Source organism: Diplotaxodon limnothrissa, linkage group LG7 (assembly GCF_057381915.1).
Source record: "Diplotaxodon limnothrissa isolate DT_005_m linkage group LG7, D_limnothrissa_male_GT1.1, whole genome shotgun sequence".
NCBI classification, from domain to species: domain Eukaryota; kingdom Metazoa; phylum Chordata; class Actinopteri; order Cichliformes; family Cichlidae; genus Diplotaxodon; species Diplotaxodon limnothrissa.
The window spans coordinates 5744973-5764237 of NC_140602.1; the positions used below are offsets into that span (position 1 = coordinate 5744973).

The 19265-nt window shown below is 40.3% G+C and overlaps 1 protein-coding gene across 1 annotated transcript; it reads left to right on the forward strand.

The window, feature by feature from the left end:
- Nucleotides 1-76: 76 nt before the first annotated feature.
- LOC146627642 (uncharacterized) lies at nucleotides 77-18125 on the forward strand. Its single transcript, XM_085359060.1, has 14 exons — nucleotides 77-209; nucleotides 9934-10007; nucleotides 10356-10441; nucleotides 10636-10675; nucleotides 10800-10880; nucleotides 11234-11335; nucleotides 11428-11537; nucleotides 12762-12810; nucleotides 14258-14378; nucleotides 14578-14672; nucleotides 14919-14984; nucleotides 15152-15251; nucleotides 15668-15820; nucleotides 15925-18125. Exons 2-14 carry the CDS (start codon nucleotides 9942-9944, stop codon nucleotides 17310-17312), a joined length of 2457 nt encoding a protein of 818 aa, XP_085215186.1. The 5' UTR covers nucleotides 77-209; nucleotides 9934-9941; the 3' UTR covers nucleotides 17313-18125.
- The last annotated feature ends 1140 nt before the right edge of the window (nucleotides 18126-19265 follow it).

Sequence of the window (19265 nt, forward strand, 5' to 3'; positions counted from 1 at the left end):
GTGGAGCAGGGCTGAGTGAGGAGGGAGGAAGGGGTGGAGGGGTTGTCCGTTTGACCAACATCGATTTGAGCGGAGGTAGTCGACACTCGTGGACGAGCCTTTACCGCGGTGGCAACGTCGGTGTGACAGCTCCCCTTCGCAGCGAGGGAGAGAATGAGAATAGTGGATGTAGTTTGTACAGCGCGGCAACAGAGAAGTCACTTCAAAAGGTGAGCGGAGACAGCTTTAGCGTCTCTGACACACTGTGTTGTCTTCTCCATCTGATTAGCGCTTGTAACGAAACGACCCGTTTGTTACTGTCTTTTCCTGTCCTGTTATGTTTTCACAACTTGCGCAACCAGCTAGAGATCAGTAAATGAACCCCTGTTCACTCGTTTTAAAACTAGTCGCACGTGCAGGGCTGTTAGAAAGCGCTCGTGTTAACCGTTAATGGAAGTGAAGGTTTGTGCTCGTGAATGTTTTAGGGTTTTTTTAGGGAACAGATACGGTTTATGGTGAGAGAAGTTGGCTAACTTCGCAAACCCTCTGTGGTTAAGACAAGTGTAGGAGCGGTATTCATTTTTGGGAATTTCTGATTTTGCATCACTCTCGCGAGCTTTCCAGCTGTTAAATTACGTGTTAACCGTGACAAGACAAGTGTTTAAAAACAGGGAAGATGACTCGGTGTCCTTAATTATCTGGCGTTTCACCCGAACACCACTAGTCTGGGGTTTTTTCTCACGAAGCAAAGACATTTCTTAATCAGTTTCGCTCTTACCATCTTTAAGTTCCGCATTGTGTTAATGTATGCTTCGCAGGTATGAGAGAAGTGTCAAAATCGGGAACTATAGTTGTGTTCGACACAATGTCCTGTCGTTTTATGTCCGAAAAGCGACATAGTTTTTTAACTGGAGCCAGCTGGGGTTTACTCTGAATATCCCACCACTCAGAAAGCAGACTCCAGCATCCGAAAGTAGGCCAGTAGCTGGTCTGTATGTCATGCTACACCGTGTTTGGTCCCCCCTCTGGAAGGTTAATGGGAGTCTGGCTGGTTCAAATGTGGAGTGGGGGGAGGTTACAGACAGACAGACTCAAGTGAAAGATGTCCAGCAGCTCTAGCTCTCCTGTGTTGGATTGCAGACTCATATTACAGATGTGCATATTGCTAATGTGCACATTACCTCTTTAATTTAAATATGTACTTGGTAATAGCATGAGAAGTATTGTACAGGCGTATTAAGTCAGTGCTATATTAGGTTTTCATACACACACTTCACACTTCACAGCTGTGTTTTTTTAAAGATGCTGCTTTCTGTTCATATCAGAAAGGTGTTTCTATGTTTTTGCTTCTTGTTGTGAGAACCCCACCCATACGTCACAATTTCCTGCCTCTTTAATTATCTCCTGCATCTGTTCCTAATTATTTTAGTTAAGAACTGATTTCATTTGGTTTATGTTGTAAAGCTTTTGAGATAGCAATAAATCAAGTCCCAATAAGTCAACCACCCTTTAATATTAGATTTTCCCTTATGAGAAAAATAAATCTGTAAATCTGTGTGCACTTACAGATAGGGCATGGCATTTTCAAAAATGAATATTACGTGGATCTCATCGTTTTCAAACCGTCAATTTGATCTAGAGTCCAACAGCACATGATGACTTTAGGATATGTGTGTGAGTAAAACTTTTCCCTTTAAACATTGTTCTGACTGCAAGCAGGATGTCAGCCACATGTGAGGCAGAGCATGTGAGCCCTTATTTTATTATCCTTGTCTTTTTTTCCTAATGACTCACTAGAATTTGCCTTTTTTAGAACACTGATGTGTTCATTAAGCTTTTATAAATTTGCTGTTTTATATCCCTGCTTAGCAGACTTAAAAGCAATTATGTAGTATTATGTTCTGCGGTATTATAGATAATAAGTAAATCCCTTGGTTAGCACTTGGAGGAAAGGATCATAATTGGCTTTAGTCAAATAAACCATAAACACAGACGCTTTCTTTTTTTTTACTCTGATACAACATTTACGTCTGTTTATGGTTCACATGTTCGTTTTCAGCCAGGAGTTTGCATTGTTTTCTGTTGGGATAATATTATTACAGCAGAGAAGCAACAATAGTCTTTTTGTTGGTCTGAATGGCGGCTTTATGATAGATTCCAAAGGCTTACAAATGGGCCAGTGTCACAAAAAGCACCGAATAGTGAAGCCTTTTGCCAGCCTTTTAAAGAAAGAAGAAAAAGAAACACTTTACCCCAATAGTGTAACCCGTGAAAGGTTTTCAGTGGCCTTGTCACATGATTAAACCACCTACAGGTAATCTCTGATCATCTTGTTGCAATGCAATCGTGGTCAGAGCTGGGGAGGTGTACCATATCGCGTGTGGGGGCTTAGTAGTATAGGCTATAGCTATGTTTATGAAAAGTTGTTCCGAGGCACACTTGAGGCAAGTCCAGGTGTTGGTCTGTTTTTATCAACCAACAAAATAATGTCTAATTTTTTGTTTTTCTTTTATTTACTGTATCGTGCATAAAGCTGTCCGGCCTATTTCAAATGAGAGCTACATCAGAACCAGAAGCTGCAACACTGCTTGTTGATCTGTATGAAAATGTCTCGCACATTGTGTTGTGAGCCATGCTAGGTCGAGATATCACAAATGGGCTGGTCAAAATCCCTTCATCTGACAGTATTATTCAATCATAATCTATGGTAGGGTAGATGTCACAGAAGCTATTTTGGACAGAACTGAGTAAGATTTTCCTCAAAATATTTCAATATCCCCAGCCATTAGTATTCTACATTTTTCTTTTCAGGGTGACAAGATCCTGGAGTTTGTGTCACCATGCATTGCGTAATAGACCTTTGCACACCCTGAATAGCTTTTCTGTGTTTTTACAGGCTACATACAGACAAACATAGTCACACTCACACCTACATACAACTTGGGTTCCTCATTTGCCAAACCTGTGCTTGCACTCCTAGAAAGAACTTGAAAACTCTGCACAGAAAAGCCAAAGTCATCCAGTGGATTGGAACTTAATAGTATAGTCCGTGAATATCTCAGAATAGTGGGGCATTTATGATGCTTTTATGAAGACTGCGATTGTTAGCACCTTTTAAAATTATATTAATACACAAGGATGATCATATTAAGAAGGCAGTTATAAGAGGGCAAATAGATTATAGATACCAGTGTAATAAAATTACTTTACACTATTATAATCCTTAAGTCTCAAATACAGCATTTTAGCATTTGATCAGTATGTTACTTTATCACAATCATGGTGCAAGAAACTAGGTTTCTGCGAGAACTCATTTTGACAGTTGCATGAGCTAGTTTGTCTATAAATGATCCCAATTCTTTTTCCCACACTCCGTCATTAGTGAAATTGAGGTCACACCACTGTTGAGATTGTAAATTGTCACTCAGGCTGAAAACTGCTACACCCATGAGGACACGAGTGGTCGGTTCATGGGATAATAGCTGAAATCTTTGTTTGTTTGTTTTTTGACATTTGTAGAATGGCTAAAACGGACCATCTTGGAATTTCCCCTCTATGATTGGCTCTGTTTGTGTCTTTTCTAGATGCCACTTTAAATTAGTTTTTGCCCCAAATACTTAACCTCGTTTTGCTGAACTGCTTTAAGTGTCCTTCCAGTGTATGCTGTCCCCCTTCCATAATCCTCTCTTTCTGTTCTTGTAAACAATCTTAAAACTGACTGAATCACACGCGCCGTGTGTAACGGTAAGCCTGGCATTTTTTCTTTTTTTTCTTCAGCTTTTGACTTTGGCCGTGGTCGGCTCTTCCTCATTGGGTAACATCCTCTCTTTGTGTTCACCTTCTTGAATTATTTAATCTATTTGGCTTTCCAAAACCTAGCACTGTGCTGTGGTGGGCAAAATATAATGGTTTGTAAAGAGTGGAAGCTGTATCAGAGGTTACGTTTGAACTTAGTAATGTGACCTGAGCGTTTGCTCTTAATTTGGTGAAGGACGCTTGTTGTGCAGCAAGCTGCTTTTGTAAATGGTTAAATATGAGATCTGTCTATCATCAGCATGATTTAAGCATTGCTTTTTTTAAAACCTGTTTTTCTCTGTTTATTAGTCATTCAGCTTCACGTATGAGTTTACTAACATTACCACAACAGTAGTTATTTAAAGTGTGGATATACGTTGGGTTTTGGGGTTTTTTCTAGCTACACCACTTATGTTGTGACTGTGTCTTTCCTAAGATGAGGATCCATTTATGAGAATGTGGCTTTCTCTGCAGGATCTGAGGTTTTGTGTTTATAAATATTCTTCCCTTGACATTCTTGTCCTCCTCATACCACTCCTCAAAAAATTGCTTGCACTCTGGGAAACAGGCCTGCGATGGGCTTGCTTCTCTAGCATCTAAAACTTTGTGTGGTCATTTTTATAATTAGACCCCCCCTTCCTGCTCTCAAGCCACAGTAATGAACAGAGACTGCTTTCAGTCTGAGTGATACAAGGTGAGGTGAGCCCTCTTCCTCCTGCTCCATCTTGTTTTTTTCTTTGTCATGAAAGGAAAAAGGGCACATTTGGATGGTGAGTAATGTTGGTATAATCTATGTTCTGTGTGGCTCTCTCTGGAAAAATGATAAGGCAGAGGGACATGGGTAATATAGAGTGCAGCAGGACAAAAAAGTCCTTAGGGACAGCAAGCTATTCTGAGCCTTTGTGCTTTTTCTCAGTCCCTGAGCTCTGGATGTTTCCCCCTGGGCCACAACGTCTGTGTCTGTATTTTCTATGCATAAACACTACAAAAAAGTGAGTGAGATGGGGCGGCAGGGGAAAGGGCCCAGACAGTAAGGAAGACAGGGAATCTTTTGTTAAGGAGACCATAGCTTCTCAAAAGTAAGATTTTCTCTAAGTGGCCTAAGGTGGGTGGTATTATTCTTGTCTCAAATTGTCCTTTGAATTCCTAGTATGGACTTGCTGTTTGCTTCAGCTCAGTCAAGAAAAGATTTAGTACACAGTTTATTTTACTTTGCTATGAGTCAGTAGCCACTATGAGCAAGCCTTGAGAAAAATGCTACTGGCATGGGCACGGTGAAACAAATGGCTCTTGTCCATGCACCATCACACCTGCCAAACATGTTTGTTAGTATGGAGCCATATATAGAAGCTGTTGATGATACTGAGATATCTGAGCTTGTTTTTTAAATTAATGTGATCATATTTTGAGCATGTTAAAACGTGGCTTCTAAAAATATGACTTGGTAGCTAAATGTCCATTATATTGTACTTAGGAAAAATTCTCTCTGATTAACTCACCTTGAGTATACAATAATCTTGTTTCAGCTGCTTTGGTCTTGCTTTAATGGAGGTTTCATAACTTTATTTTTTTAGAGGCAAAAATAGTCACTCTTGTGTTTGTTGTAATAATGATTCCTGTTCTCTAAGTAGGTTCTAAGCTTTCTATGACATTCCTCATCTCTTAATAGTGCTCTCAGTTGGCCTCTATTACCATCTAATTTGACCCTGGATGATCATCTTTCTTCGCCCCTGCTTAAAGTAGGGAGGGCACCTCGTGGCCGTTGCTCTCTGTCTGCTTTTTCCAGCTCTTTTCTGCTTCTCTTGGACACATCCGTGCTTACATGCATACACTGTGTGTCTGACACCCATTACAAAACTGGAGCTCTGTTGCCATCTGGGACTTGAGCGTTCTTCATGTGGAAATTAAAGCCATGTGGTTGCTTGTAAGCTTCCCTTCTCTGAACTAGAATGACATACTTGTTCTTCACAGCCGCCACAAAGCTACACCACTGAGCTAATGTAATGACGGGGGAAATGGAATGCACCACAGGACATTCTTTCAATTTAATTGTCATAAATTGTTCTGCTAATGACTGTAGTAATTAATACGATTATAAACTTAAGCAACAGATGTATAATTCCACCATATTCTTAATTTGAATTGCTTTTTCATTTGATGTAGGGAAGTGAGAAACCCTTGATAAAGCATCAGATTTAGATCATTTACATCTTAGTCGTGACTCATTAAAAATGTGTTTGTCTTTGACACTTCATGCTTATTAGTACCCTGACAGTGAGGTTGTAAGATCCTCTGCAGGAACAGTGGTGGTTTACAGTACATGTTTATAATAAAATATGCATCTGAAGAGTGAGTGTGAGAGTTTACTCTGCAAGGTAACCAGGCTGAGTTGGTGCATGGTTCAAGCTTGTCTGATCTGAGTGTCCTTTGGCTGACCATGCAGCGCTGACTAATCGTGTGCTCAAAAGAACGAAACATCTGGCGTCTTTTGCTTTGCGTCGCCATCAGCAGTGAGGTTAGTGTTTTGAGTGACAGCCACATAAAATACATTAACGTAAAAATTTGATATTAATAACAATATTAATATCAGATATTAACAACGAATCTGACCTTCGGGATTCAGGTCAACTTTTTTCCAGTATTTCCAAATTTGACCTTAGCTCGTCTCCCTTGTGTTTTTGCCCTTGTGCTGGTACAAACTGTCTGAGGTAGTTTGACTTGAAGGCTTCAGTTCAAGATATCAACCCACATGCACATATTGCAAATATGTCATCGTGTCTCTATCTAAATAGGAGTCTAGCGCTTGTGGTTAGTTTCCAGGGCCCTACGGTAAGTTATTGCCAGACTACTTGTAATCCCAAGCTTTCATTCTTACTTGGCGCTTGTATAATCCTCTGTCTTAAATCGGAATCCGCTCGGATTAAGATTGATTATAAGCCAAAAGAGAGATGATCAGAAACCAAGGGAAACAGAAATATGTTTAAATAACATTTGAGAATTGTGTTCTGTTTCCTGTGAGATTAAATATATCTTTTAGTTTTTGAACCGCAGTTAGCTGATAGAACTATAAATGGCCTTTTGGTTTTCAGTGCGGAGAGCTGTTTAAAAGTGTGCTACCAGTAAGTCTTTGAAATAAAGCTACTTGGCTTAATTTTTTTCCTTGCAAAAGCCAGGCTGGTTATGGCTTTATCCATGACATTTTAGAGTATGTGAGCAACATTTAGAGATAGGAAATGTTAGTGATAAATCAGTAAAGGAAGTTTTGACTGCCGCATCACGGCATCACCGCTGAAGACCTTGTAATTAGCTGACTGTGACTCAGAATGCTTTGCAAGCTCTTTGTGGTTACAACTGTGCACTGTGAGCTTATATATGTGAGCCTAATTTAGAGCCCTATGTCATAACAGGAAATGATGTCATCTAAGCCTTAGTTTCTACCCTGTTAGCAACATGGTTGTCAAAACGTAGCCATACAGTTGTTTGTTTTGTTTTTCTTCTTCTGAATGTTCAGCGGTGTTAACCATCTCAAATTCCAGCTTACTGTTTGCTCACTATCTTCTCACTATCTCAAGCGGCCGATTTTGTTTCTTTCAAACACATAACCTTTATTCATTCCTTCTGTTTTCTACACAGTTAGACAAATGACACATCCCTGTTCATATTAACTCCCCCAGGTGTGATATTCGTGTGAGGTTTCTCCCACTTGGTGACCTTCTCAGTTGCTTAATCAGATTTTCCATTGAGCTTCCATCTGTTGACACCCTGATCCCGACCACAAGTAACCACCTTCCTGTTCACCACTTAAAAAGGGCAGTAAAGTAAATTACTTTGATGCAGCCACGGATGTAGCCTCAGCTGTTTTCTCTTGTATTTTGCTTATGAGTCATAAGCAAATCACCAGTTGTATTAGTGTGATATGATCTTACTTCTCGGATGAGAGGTGAAACGTCTTCAGAAAACTTAAAGAAGTCCGGTCGCTTTTCTTTCCAAGCTCCTTAGATTACTTTGACCTGGATGACTGAGAACCTACACAGACAGATCAACTGCAGTTTTACTGAAATCTTTCTTGCTGATCACACAGTCCAAGTCTGAAAGAGTTGAAATATTTGTTTAATGGCTGGAGGAAGAAGAATTTTGTCCCACTCTTTCTGTAGTTTTCCTTGAACCTGTTATTGAAGGAGTGGCAGTCACTAGTTTCCTTTTCTTCCTGGCTCAAAAACAATGCTATCAGCAGTGTGGAGACTCAACACAGGAAGAAAGCATCTGAGACCTAATGATGAAGCCCGACAGATAGATGCTTTAATTATTTATTTATTTATTTATTTATTTATTTATTTTTAAAGAAATTCCCTCAGCAAACAGGACTTTTAAAAAGTGAAATTCCATTGTACAAAGCATAATGAAATGTTATACATATTCGGAGTGTGTGTATATATATATTTTATACATTTACAACTTACATTTATAAACATGTGAAAATGCAGTAAAGCAATCTTCACTTTGATGACCATAAGTGTTAAAGTTGTTGGCATATAAATCAATTAACTCCTCATGCATTTGAATTAGGTTTCACTGGCAGTACCATTAAAGCTGAACTCATAATAACAGAGCACGTTCTCTTGGCATAACCTTGCTTACACATCCGTGTTGTGTGACGTTCCTACTAAGTCATTGCATTAAAATAAGATTAGTCCTCGATATTCACTTAAATTCAGTGCATGTCTTAGAAGAGAAACATAAATTAAACTTTTGATAATTGTGAAAATACAATTAAATCAAGAGGGCTTAAAAATTCGATTAATTAAGAAAAACAATTATGTAGCTTTACAATGTGGTGCCATGACACTCCACACATCAACTCCGATGTTAAAAAACATTGTGTGCATAGTTAAAGTATTCAGTGCAATTCAGTTTTATTTATATAGCACCAGATCACAACAATAGTTGCCTTAACGTGCTCAGCTTTTTATTAATTTATTTCTTTACGACTTATTTAGCCTATGATAAATACACTAGTAAGACCACATTATCTGATCATGTGATATAGGTAAGATAAGACTTTGGTTACCGAGCTCACCTCACAGACGGTTTACACAGCTGTTCAGAAAGTATGCTGATGCCATCAAAACCCTGAAATGGCTCAAGCTGAGGTGGATGAGAAAAGGGAAATTTTGAAAAGGAAAGCAAAGAGCAACAGAGTCCATTTGTTCAGAGGTCTGGTTTCACTGAGCACCTGTTTCTACTGTGGCAAACCTCTTCCATTATTAGGCTTAATTGTAGGAGAGTCCCAAGAAGTGCTCATATTTCAGCAGCACTGGATACCTTTTTATGTGTGTGGGAAGACACCTGAGAAACAAATTGCATCCTGAACTTGTACGTTTTGTGAATTGTAGATCGCTTCAAATGCAATGTCTCCTGTCAGCACAATGAGTAAGGGTCTGCAGGGAAAAGTTAAAGGGTCTTTGTGTGAGATGACAGGTGCATTCACACCTGTTGCTGCTTGGCATGCTACGAAAAATCTACTGCCTGAGGTTTCTGCTGGCTGCATGTGTCGAGAATCAGTATAACATAGTATTATTCCAAAGAGCTGACTTATTATACTAATTTCCTGTGTAACCTTTTTAAAACAAACACTCTTCAAAAAGTCAATGTGAAGAATTGCATTGGACAATACCATGCAAGCTAATTCAGACAGCCAACTCTAACTGCACTGCGTCATAAACATGTAACATGCCTCATCCATTATATTCCACATTTAAATTTCGAAATTTGCTACTCGCTCTGACATGTCAGTGCCGCTGCTGCGCTGCATTGCTTCGTGCTGTTTCAAGCCCTCTACCAACTCCAGCATACACTCATAGGCTGTTTACCCCACAATTTCTGTATGTGTCATATTTTTATGGAGGGATCTCGTTAAGTTTAATGCAAGGAGATTGTAGCAGTTTTATCTTACAGTTATCTCTTTTACATTCAAGCAACATTTTATATCATGGATCAAGTGTGTAATTATCCTACCATACCAATCAGCAGTAAATCAATATTTACCTCAATATTAGGTCAATATTCTTCCACATGCCCAATGTATATGCCAATGCATTGGCATATACACAGGTTAAGAGAGATTACTCTCTTAATCTATTTCTGTGTGTTTTCTTATAGATTTTGACATGAAGAAGGACATAGACACATTAATAGCAGAAGAACGGGCTGAAATCATCTCTAAATATGACAAGGTAGGTGTTTACAGGAAAACCTGTGACTGTGAACATTTCCATAGTGACCAATTTGTGGTTACACTTAGAATATTTTTGCAAAGCATAATGCATTTGTAGAGGTGTAGCCACAGAAGATTGTCACGTTTCATTTGGAGGATACTACACAGATCAGCATTCACACGCTCCCTACCTTTGCATGGGCTAAGTCTCAATTGCATCTGTCAGGAAGGCAGAACATCATCAGAAAATGTCAAGGCTCATGTCTCAGGCTCCTAATTTAAAATGTAGTGCACTGACTCGCAGGGTTTAAAGAGGAAAATAATGGATCTGTCCAAATATGCATGATTTGAACTGTTTGTGTTTCAGGGCAGGCAGGAGGGTGTCAGTATTGATCCGTGGGAGGATGCTGACTACAGCATTTATAAAATCACAGACCGCTTTGGCTTCCTGCAGTAAGTACATTTGAAGCTTTGGTCTCTACCTTGCACTATTTTAAATTTGTGCACATTCCCTTGCATTGAATTGGTCCCATCGTTCTGTCTATGCTACTTCTCAGATTATGATGATTTTTTTATCATTATAAAATGTAGATTACTCTCTTAATCTACCGCTTTGATACATATTGTGTATTCCTGCCCTTCTCCAGTGAGGAAGAGCTTCCAACACCAAGTGTGCTTGAAGAAAAGGTATGAACATTTTAACGTATAGCTACTTCATATTTTTACCATATTTTTACCATTCAAGTGATCTATTTATGTCCGACTCTCACATGCACTGAACCACATGTTGTTTTGTCTTTCTTCTCTCCAGCAAAAGCAGCAGGAGCTCGAGCGAGTTGAGAAATGGCTGAAGATGGTGAAGAAATGGGACAAATACAAGAGCAGTGAAAAGGTCGATAGTCACCCATCAACATTCAGACACCAACATGTCTTAATTTAGCCCATGCTTCCTTTTTTCTGCTTGGCTATCTGATGTACTATTTCTGTTTCTTTTTATAATCTGTTTTCCATTCCTCTTTTAAGCACAGCTCACTCCTTTATCCATCTCCTCTTACCAGACTATCGTGAGGAGATGGCTAAAAAAAAAAAAACAAGTACATGAGTGTATGAGATGAATCCGTGTCAATCAAGAGAGCTAAAAGGCGTACACCTCAAGAAGCATTCAAACGTGACGCTGTCCCTCTGTCTGTTTTTGCCGCCTCATGAAGAGCCTGTGTTCATGTGTTTCTGTCACATCTGTTTCAGCTGGCGAAGCGTGTATATAAAGGTATTCCTCTCCAACTTAGAGGACAAGCTTGGGCCTTGCTTTTAGACATAGAGAAGGTGAAACAAGATGGTAAATATGAGGTAAGCTATTAAAATTGTTGGCAATTTTCTATGATTTTGAGAAACTGTGTCCTGGTTTTTACACACAGATATGTCATTCCCCTGTTATCCAGAAAATGAAGCAGCAGGCTCGTAACTTCTCCACAGAAATTAAGCAGATAGACTTGGATGTTAACAGAACCTTCAGGAACCACATCATGTTCATGGATCGCTTTGGAGTCAAGTGAGTTCTTAGCTTCACTCAGGAGGAAGCTGAAGTATTTCATTGTATCCACATGTAACACATTATACACACATACAAACTGTTAAACCTTGGTTGTTGTTTTTTTGTTTTTTGTTTCTTTTTTGTTACAAGTGGCCTTGTCAGGTTTTTTTGTTTTGTTTTGTCAGGTCACATGTCCAGGTTTCCCCTGACAGAGGTTCCTGCAGGGTGTGACCTCTGACCTAAACGTTGCAGTAGCCCTGTCCCCTCCCCACTTACACACGCACTCACACAGTGCCATGCACACACACACAAAACCAAAGATGTGGTTTCCTCCTCTCTGCATTTTATTAGCCTTCCTGTCAGTGCGCAAAGCCCCACAGGAAATGGCATTATACAGAAATGTGCGCTGGCGTCACATGTACTGTAATACCACTGCAACAACAGAAACTTATATCACCAAATGTACACAGACTTACCTTCCAAACACTAAATACCTTCTTGTGTTTCTCATTGTATTTGCTTGGGGCAAGGCGCTGTTATGTGTTACTCTTCACTCTGAGTGTGTAACTGAGTGCTCTGTTTTTGCCCTTTGTAATGTACTTCCCCTCCAATTCAAAGCCACCGAGTCCAAATAGACCAAAACACCGCTCCATCCTGCCTGGCTGCCCACTCCTTCCCTGCAAGTCAGCAGCTGTCTCACACACACTGAGAAACTGACAGCTATTTAAAGCTCCTTTCCTGTCTCTGTCCCTGTCCATAAGACATCTATTTACTATAGAAGCCTGTGGGGGCATTGTCCTATCTACATCTGCGTACATTAGATCTGTTACTATCCCTACGCCGTGTGCACGTTGTACACATTAGCCTACACACATTGGCCGCCTGTGTTCAAGGTCTGAAGCAGTTGTAATCAGATGTAATTTCTGGAACATCTGTGGGGCTTTCCATATATGACAGCATATTTTCACATATCATGAACAAAATATATACTTCTCTACTTCACAAGGTCATTACGAAAAGAAAACCATAAAAGTTAACTTTTTGGTCTTTTTTTTTTTTTTTTCTTCAGCCATAAAAGAAGTCCTGTCACACATTAAGACTTAAATGTGTAGCAACAATACTGAGGGTTGATTAAGCGACTGGGTGGATAAAATAATTGGTTCAATTGAACCGCTTTACTCCGACACAGCGTTTCAGTTTGTTTGGTTGTTTTAACTGGTGGCTTCTCTGTTCTCTCTCCAGGCAACAGGCGCTGTTTCACGTACTAGCTGCTTACTCTGTCTACAACACGGTGAGCAAATTTGTCCGTGTATCTGTGTCCGTACTTACGGTAACATTGTGTTGCATAATATGGAGGAGTCTTGTGTACACTAGCTGCACAGGAACAAGCAGCACATCCATCAAGAGTGTTAGTTTCTGTACAGTGGAAAACAGGCCGAGCTATCCAGACCCATCTGTTGTCACTCTTGTTTAAAGCCTTAGGAGAGATCTTTTATTTATGACTGGCTTGGCCTAATTGCTACACAGTGTAGCAGATAGACCGTTGTTCACACTATTAGACCAACTTCCCCTTTTGACAATATTTTAGCTTCAGGACAAATATTAAGCCAATTCACTCTCTTTTGTTCTAAGATTTTATTCTGTCTTAATGTAAGAGGATGCCTTGTTTCCAGCTAAGCGCAGCTTTTAGAAAAACAAACCTCACATCCTCATTTCTCATAGAAGCCAAGTTGGTTACTTTTCACTTAGCAGTCATCTTAACAGTGTCTCTGCACCAGTGTCTTTGAATCACAGTTGTGGATCTGAAGGCAGAGATAATGAGTTTTTCATGCATCTGCTTGAGGGTCTTAGTGTATTTTTCCAAGTGTTTCTCTTTGCATGGTGAAATTCAGAGTTTACACACATGCACAGAATCACCAGCACTCGTATGCATTTGTATCCTGTGTCTGAACACTTACATCTATCATTTGCATTCATATTGAACAGATTTTAATATTCCTACGCTTTTCAACTAGCAGAAATTTAGCAATAGACTTTTGAAGAGTACACCACACGCAGGCAAGCCAAAGTCTGTTTTTCTGATTGGTTTTTGTAGTCGATTCCTGTGTGGTAGAGGTGTTTGAGCCAGAGGAAATGGGCATGTGTCGTTCCCTTTTTCCTTTTTCCCCTCTTCTCACACACTGCTCAGAAGAAACTGGGTCAGTAGGAGAGCCAAGAGAGAAAAGGGAAGAGAGAGTTGGAGGGGGGGAGGCATGTTTGTTCTTTTTGCCTATGTGATGGTAGTGAAGAATGTGGGGAATGTGTAGTTTAACCTCACCATAACCCTAACTGTATTTATGCTTTTCCTTGGAAGGATATTCTGTCGTGTCCGTTGGTAGCTACACAATAAATCAGCCTTAATATGGACAAATACTAAGCATGTGTCTGTGTTTGCATGTATGTGCTTGCATGTATGTGCTTGCCAAGGGCTAGTTTAGTTTAAGTCACTGAATCATTGTGAAGTCATATTGTCAGTAATTGAAGCTGGATGCATGACATTACTGAGAGTCTTTGATTGGCTAGTGTACATATTTGTACAATCCAGGTTTGAAGTGCTGATAATACCAACACTACATCTTGTGTGTGTGTGTGTGTGTGTGTGCGTGTGTGTGTGTGCGCGCGCTATTAAATTATGAATACTTCCTCTCATTTGCCCGTTCTGTTTAACTAAAGCCATTTCTGCTCCTGTCTTCCCCCAGGAGGTGAGCTACTGCCAGGGGATGAGTCAGATCGCTGCCATCTTGCTCATGTACCTGAATGAGGAGGATGCTTTCTGGGCTCTGTCCCAACTCCTTACCGACAACAAGCATTCCATGCACGGTGAGACAGAGATGGGAAACAGGAAAGCACAGCTAATTAATGTCTGGGAAGTAACTGTACTGTTTAAAACCAATTAAAAATATAAGGATGCTTTACTAACTTTAGTAATCGTTTTCTCTTTAATTTGTATATAATACATCTCTGCTATTGCCATACACAATTTATAGTCTGCTGACTAATTTTTTTCCCTCCCCGCTAGGGTTCTTCATCCCGGGATTTCCCAAGCTGCACCGTTTCCAGGCTCATCATGAGCTAATCCTGTCCAAAATGCTGCCTAAGCTCAAGAAACACCTGGTGAGTAGCAGACTGATGACTGATGCCTTCCATCCATCCTTCCATCCACAAGAGTAATTGAGCTCTTTGAAACCTTAGAAGTTCAGACTCATTTCAAACAATCAGGTCATTTCTCATTTTTTTGATTAATTCATGTTGCAAAGGACCGCATGTTGCAGATCTTAGATCCCAGAGTATTTGGAAAGCGAGATTTATAACTGAAAACAAATTCTAAGGCAGAGTTTCGCATTCATTCCTGCTCCACAGGACAAGGAGCAGATGACAACAGGGATTTACACCACAAAATGGTTTCTGCAGTGCTTCATTGAAAGAGTGAGTATTTGGATTTCCTCCAGATCTTCACTGTTTTTTCGGGGGGGTTATATCTAGTCCCATTAATGAGTGCCTCACAATGCTTTCTTTTACTTTCACTTTTAAATTAGAACTACACCTATGGCAGTTTTATTATGTTTTGATGAGACTGACTCTTAAATTAACAGACACCTTTCACCCTCACCCTGCGTTTATGGGACATCTACATATTGGAAGGGGAGAAGATGCTATCTGCTATGGCTTACACTATCCTCAAGTTACACAAAAGTGAGTATGAGGCTGTGCCATGCCGCGCTTTATCCCTAGATACGGCCGCGGCTGCTGTTGCTACACGAGTGAGTGTTACTGTGTGGATTACATCGCACGCTTCCTCTCGGTTGGCTGCTTCCTAACTGGATGGCTTACATAACAGAAGTAGTCGGTTGCTGTGGAGAAGAATCAAAAGCTGATTTTTCATTGGGTGGCATACTCTAGCACTGGCTCAGCACATTGGTTGATTTCTTGCAAAACAACTCCTTTAACAGGCCAATTCTTTACTTGGCATCTCTTTACTTGGTATCTTTAAACATTACATCTGAGCTTAACTACTCTTTTTAACAGTAACATTTCTATTCCTCACCTCATGGAGATTATCCTCATAGATTACTTTGCTCCTCCTTTGTCTGTATTGTGTGTGTAATCAGAGCGCCTGCAGAAACTTCAGTTAGAAGACCTGAGAGAATTTCTTCAGGAGCAGCTGGCTGCTTCTTTCTTCATGCCTGATGATGCTGTAGTTGAACAGTTGCAGACAGCAATGACTGAACTACGCAGTAAAAAGCTGGACCAACCTCCTCCAGGTGCACCTATGTTCTTTTACAGGCCTTTTCCCCCCCCCATCCTAAGCTTCTTTGTCCACAGCATTTGTCTTGTAATAACCCACAAATTCTGTTTCCTTTTTTAGCCAAGTCAGATGAGTTACCCAAGAAGCCTCTGGGTCAAGAGAGACCAGTTCTCCTTCTCCCATTGCAGCCTGACTCTTCTGTGAAGGTCAAAATAAGTCCGCAGTCTGAGAGCCAGCCCAGTACAGATACCCAGGAAACAGTTGGCATCACCCCACATCAGCCTCCCTCCCTTGAAGAGCCCCAGGAATCAAGAAGCCTCTCCAGGCCAAACACACCTAGTTTGCCTTCACCAGACCCTGTTGTGGTTCACACACAAGGGACACCATCTTCTCTGAGGCCTTGTCGAAATCCTCCGATCCCTCCAAAAGTAGGGGTAAGGAGAGATGTTAAGGAATTGTTCCCAGCAGTTAGTCAAGAGAGGGGCAACGAGGAAAACGAGACCTCAGTCACAGAGATCCAAGAAGAACCTGTGGATTGGCCTCCACCCTATGAGCCCCCTCCCTTGGATATGCATACAATGGAAGCTGAGGAGGAAATCATGGATCTCCCTGATCTACCACCTCCACCTTTCATTTTCCCTAACCAGATTGACCAAATGCCACTGGGAGGTTGTTCGCCCCATCTGGGAGCTAGGACTGGCCCGGGTATCCAGCAGTGCTCTCACTCCCCCCGCTCAGCCTCACCACTGGTCAATCAAATTAAGCTATCCCCAAAACTATACCCTAAACCTCCGACATCACTTGACATTTTGCAGAAAAAATCTTTGCCCTCAAAACCCTCCCCCAATCGTGCCTTCACAGATTCGTCTTCCTCTCCCAGAATTCCCCCAAAGCCAACCAAGTTCCCAGTCTCTCTATACGTCCCGGTATCTGCAGGAGATAGACGGCCTTCTAACACCTCACAGTATGACAACCTTTCGGAGGTTGATGAAGATGACCGTAATCTAGAAAGAGTGCTGAGCTCCACTCCTGAGGAAATTCCTAGCCTGCACAACAACCCATCATACAACAGAGAATATGACCCTGCTGTGTACCCTCTGCCTCCACCTCCTGTCTACATGCATCACTCTGCTTCCCCTCCCTCACTATGTGCCCTTCCCAGTTTGCCACAAGAACCAGAATATGTAGGAGAGGGCAGTTGGGTGGAGGATCCTATCCTTGCCCCTCCTCCACCTAGTTTTGCCGACAGACTTAGTCCCCTCCAATGCACCACTGCCAGCTGTTCAGACCCGCACAAAGCCATGTCACCCGGTTATTCTAAGCCTTTCTCCAGGGGCCCCAGAGACCATTCTGCCTTCCCAGCACCGCTGTTGTACACCGGGTCACCTCCGACTCACTTAAGATCCTCAGGACAGTCAGAAGTAGGAGTAGCTTTGGTCCAGTCCAGTCCAGACTTTTGCAGGGTGCCTCAAAGTGGACATCAGTTGCCCAAGTCGGTGACATTTTAAAGTGTTATACAAATGTTACTGAGTTATTGATTTTGACAATATGCTTGGGATTCTCTGTTACTGCTTGTCTAGTTTTCAAAGACATTTTCAAGGTGAAAGGCCAGTAAGTTTTAAATTTGTTGTGTGTGTGCTCGCGTGTGCTCATGCTTCGTGTATTAGATTCTTGCACCTTCTTTTATGGGCAGTGGTGTCAAATTTGTATTTAAATTCTGTTGGCTGCACAGAAAAAGTGTTAACTTGCCTGCTCTTGTTGTCATGTGAGAAAATGAGGTTTCAGTTTTTTGGATTGTAATAAGAAATTTTCAGACTGTTTGTCCATACAACCTGCGCATTTCACCATTGGTTTGTTTCTCTCTGTTTAACAGTGTCCCAACAAAGTGTCTTAACCTTATCATTGTGCACTGAGGGTTGCAACTCTAACACAAGGGCTTTGAGGCTGCCAAATGAGACCTTGCAACCAAAGCCTGTACATTTATGCTGAATTTATATCAAACTGTGAGCAGGCTCACATATCTAACAGTATATCAAACTGTAATGAGAAACTGTTATTATTCTTTACAGAATTTTTAGGTCAGTACTTGATTTAAAAAAGGACCACTAATGCAGTGCACAGGCAAACCTTTCAGAGAGTTTAAAGCTGTATCCACCAGCAGCAATATGAAACGATGTGATACTTCTCTGCTTTAAATACTGAAGTTTATATCACATGAAGCCTGGTCAGGTCAGCTATTTCCCAGGCAGGTAGCAGTGGGTACTTTGTTTGTCTTTTTAATTTCTTTGTTTGGATGCTTTTGTTTTTCAAAGTAATAGTTCCAGTGTTATCTGTTTGTCTAATACTTGATCTCACAGCAATAATGTACTGTGTATATAAACATGCATGTATCAAATTTAATTAAGGAAAGACTAAAATGAGGTTTTATTCCATCACATCAGCAGTTTCTCAGTAAAATCCATTGACACTTTATTTGAGAGTAGCGCCATCTAGTGTTCAGTGGTAGAATAGATTCAAAGACCGAGATGCTTTTTGGGAAACTACTTCTGCTTGTTAATAGTTCTTCCTTTTATTCTTGGTTATGAATGTGCACATATTCAGAGACTTATACATGAGCAAATCCCATATCTCACTGTTTAAAACTGATATAAACAAGGAAGAAAAATTCATCTGAGTTTCTTCACATACTTTAGAGCTATTGGTGACTTTAGTGTTTTATTTAATTGCTATAAGGACTTTTTTTTTTTTTTTTTTGAGAAATGGAAGTTGAGCCATAATATAAAATACAAGGAACTACTGTATAGTCAAACATGTTTATGTTCTTACAATTATGACATTGTATGTAAACATCAGTTTTGGGTTTTGTTTTGTTTTTTTGCACTGACATTTGTTATTACAGACTTTGCTGTTCTTAATGGTTTTTTTTTTTTTTTATGGAATTACAAATTAGTGCTAAAGTCTTTGGTCTAGGTTTGCAGACTCACTGTACATTCTTGTCTAACAACTTGGACCTTAGCTCCCACACAAGTATATTTTGGCTTGCTGGAGTATTCTGTCATGTGACCTGCCCACCAATTGTGGATCAGTACTCCTTTTATGGATCTGTTTGGCATCAGTGAGATTTGGGCTCAGACCAAAGCTTTTGTGCAGTTATGCAACTATGAGTTTTATAAAGAGACAAACCCAGGTTATCTGTTCTTTTTTTTTTTCTCTCTCCTCTTTTCTGCAAAGACAATTCACAACTGCTTTCAGATATTTATTGCACACCCCACAGTATCATATAGTGTATATACCTCAATATCAAGGTGCTTAAATTAGTTTTTTTATTTATTCCTTTACACAAAGTACATTAGGGCACGAGATTTAAATTTAGACCTTTAGAAGTTCCTTAATATTAAATATGAAAGAACATTCCAACATAATCCACTGATTCAACGCCAGCATCCTACAGTACGTATAAT

What these genes read in the sequence shown, in the direction of transcription:
- LOC146627642 (XM_085359060.1), top strand. Translation starts at nt 9,942, where the DNA reads ATGAAGAAGGACATAGACACATTAATAGCAGAAGAACGGGCTGAAATC. An exon ending in CAAGTGTGCTTGAAGAAAAG is followed by an intron (nt 10,676 to 10,799) that starts GTATGAACATTT and finishes TCTTCTCTCCAG; the next exon opens with CAAAAGCAGCAGGAGCTCGA. An exon ending in CTTACTCTGTCTACAACACG is followed by an intron (nt 12,811 to 14,257) that starts GTGAGCAAATTT and finishes GTCTTCCCCCAG; the next exon opens with GAGGTGAGCTACTGCCAGGG.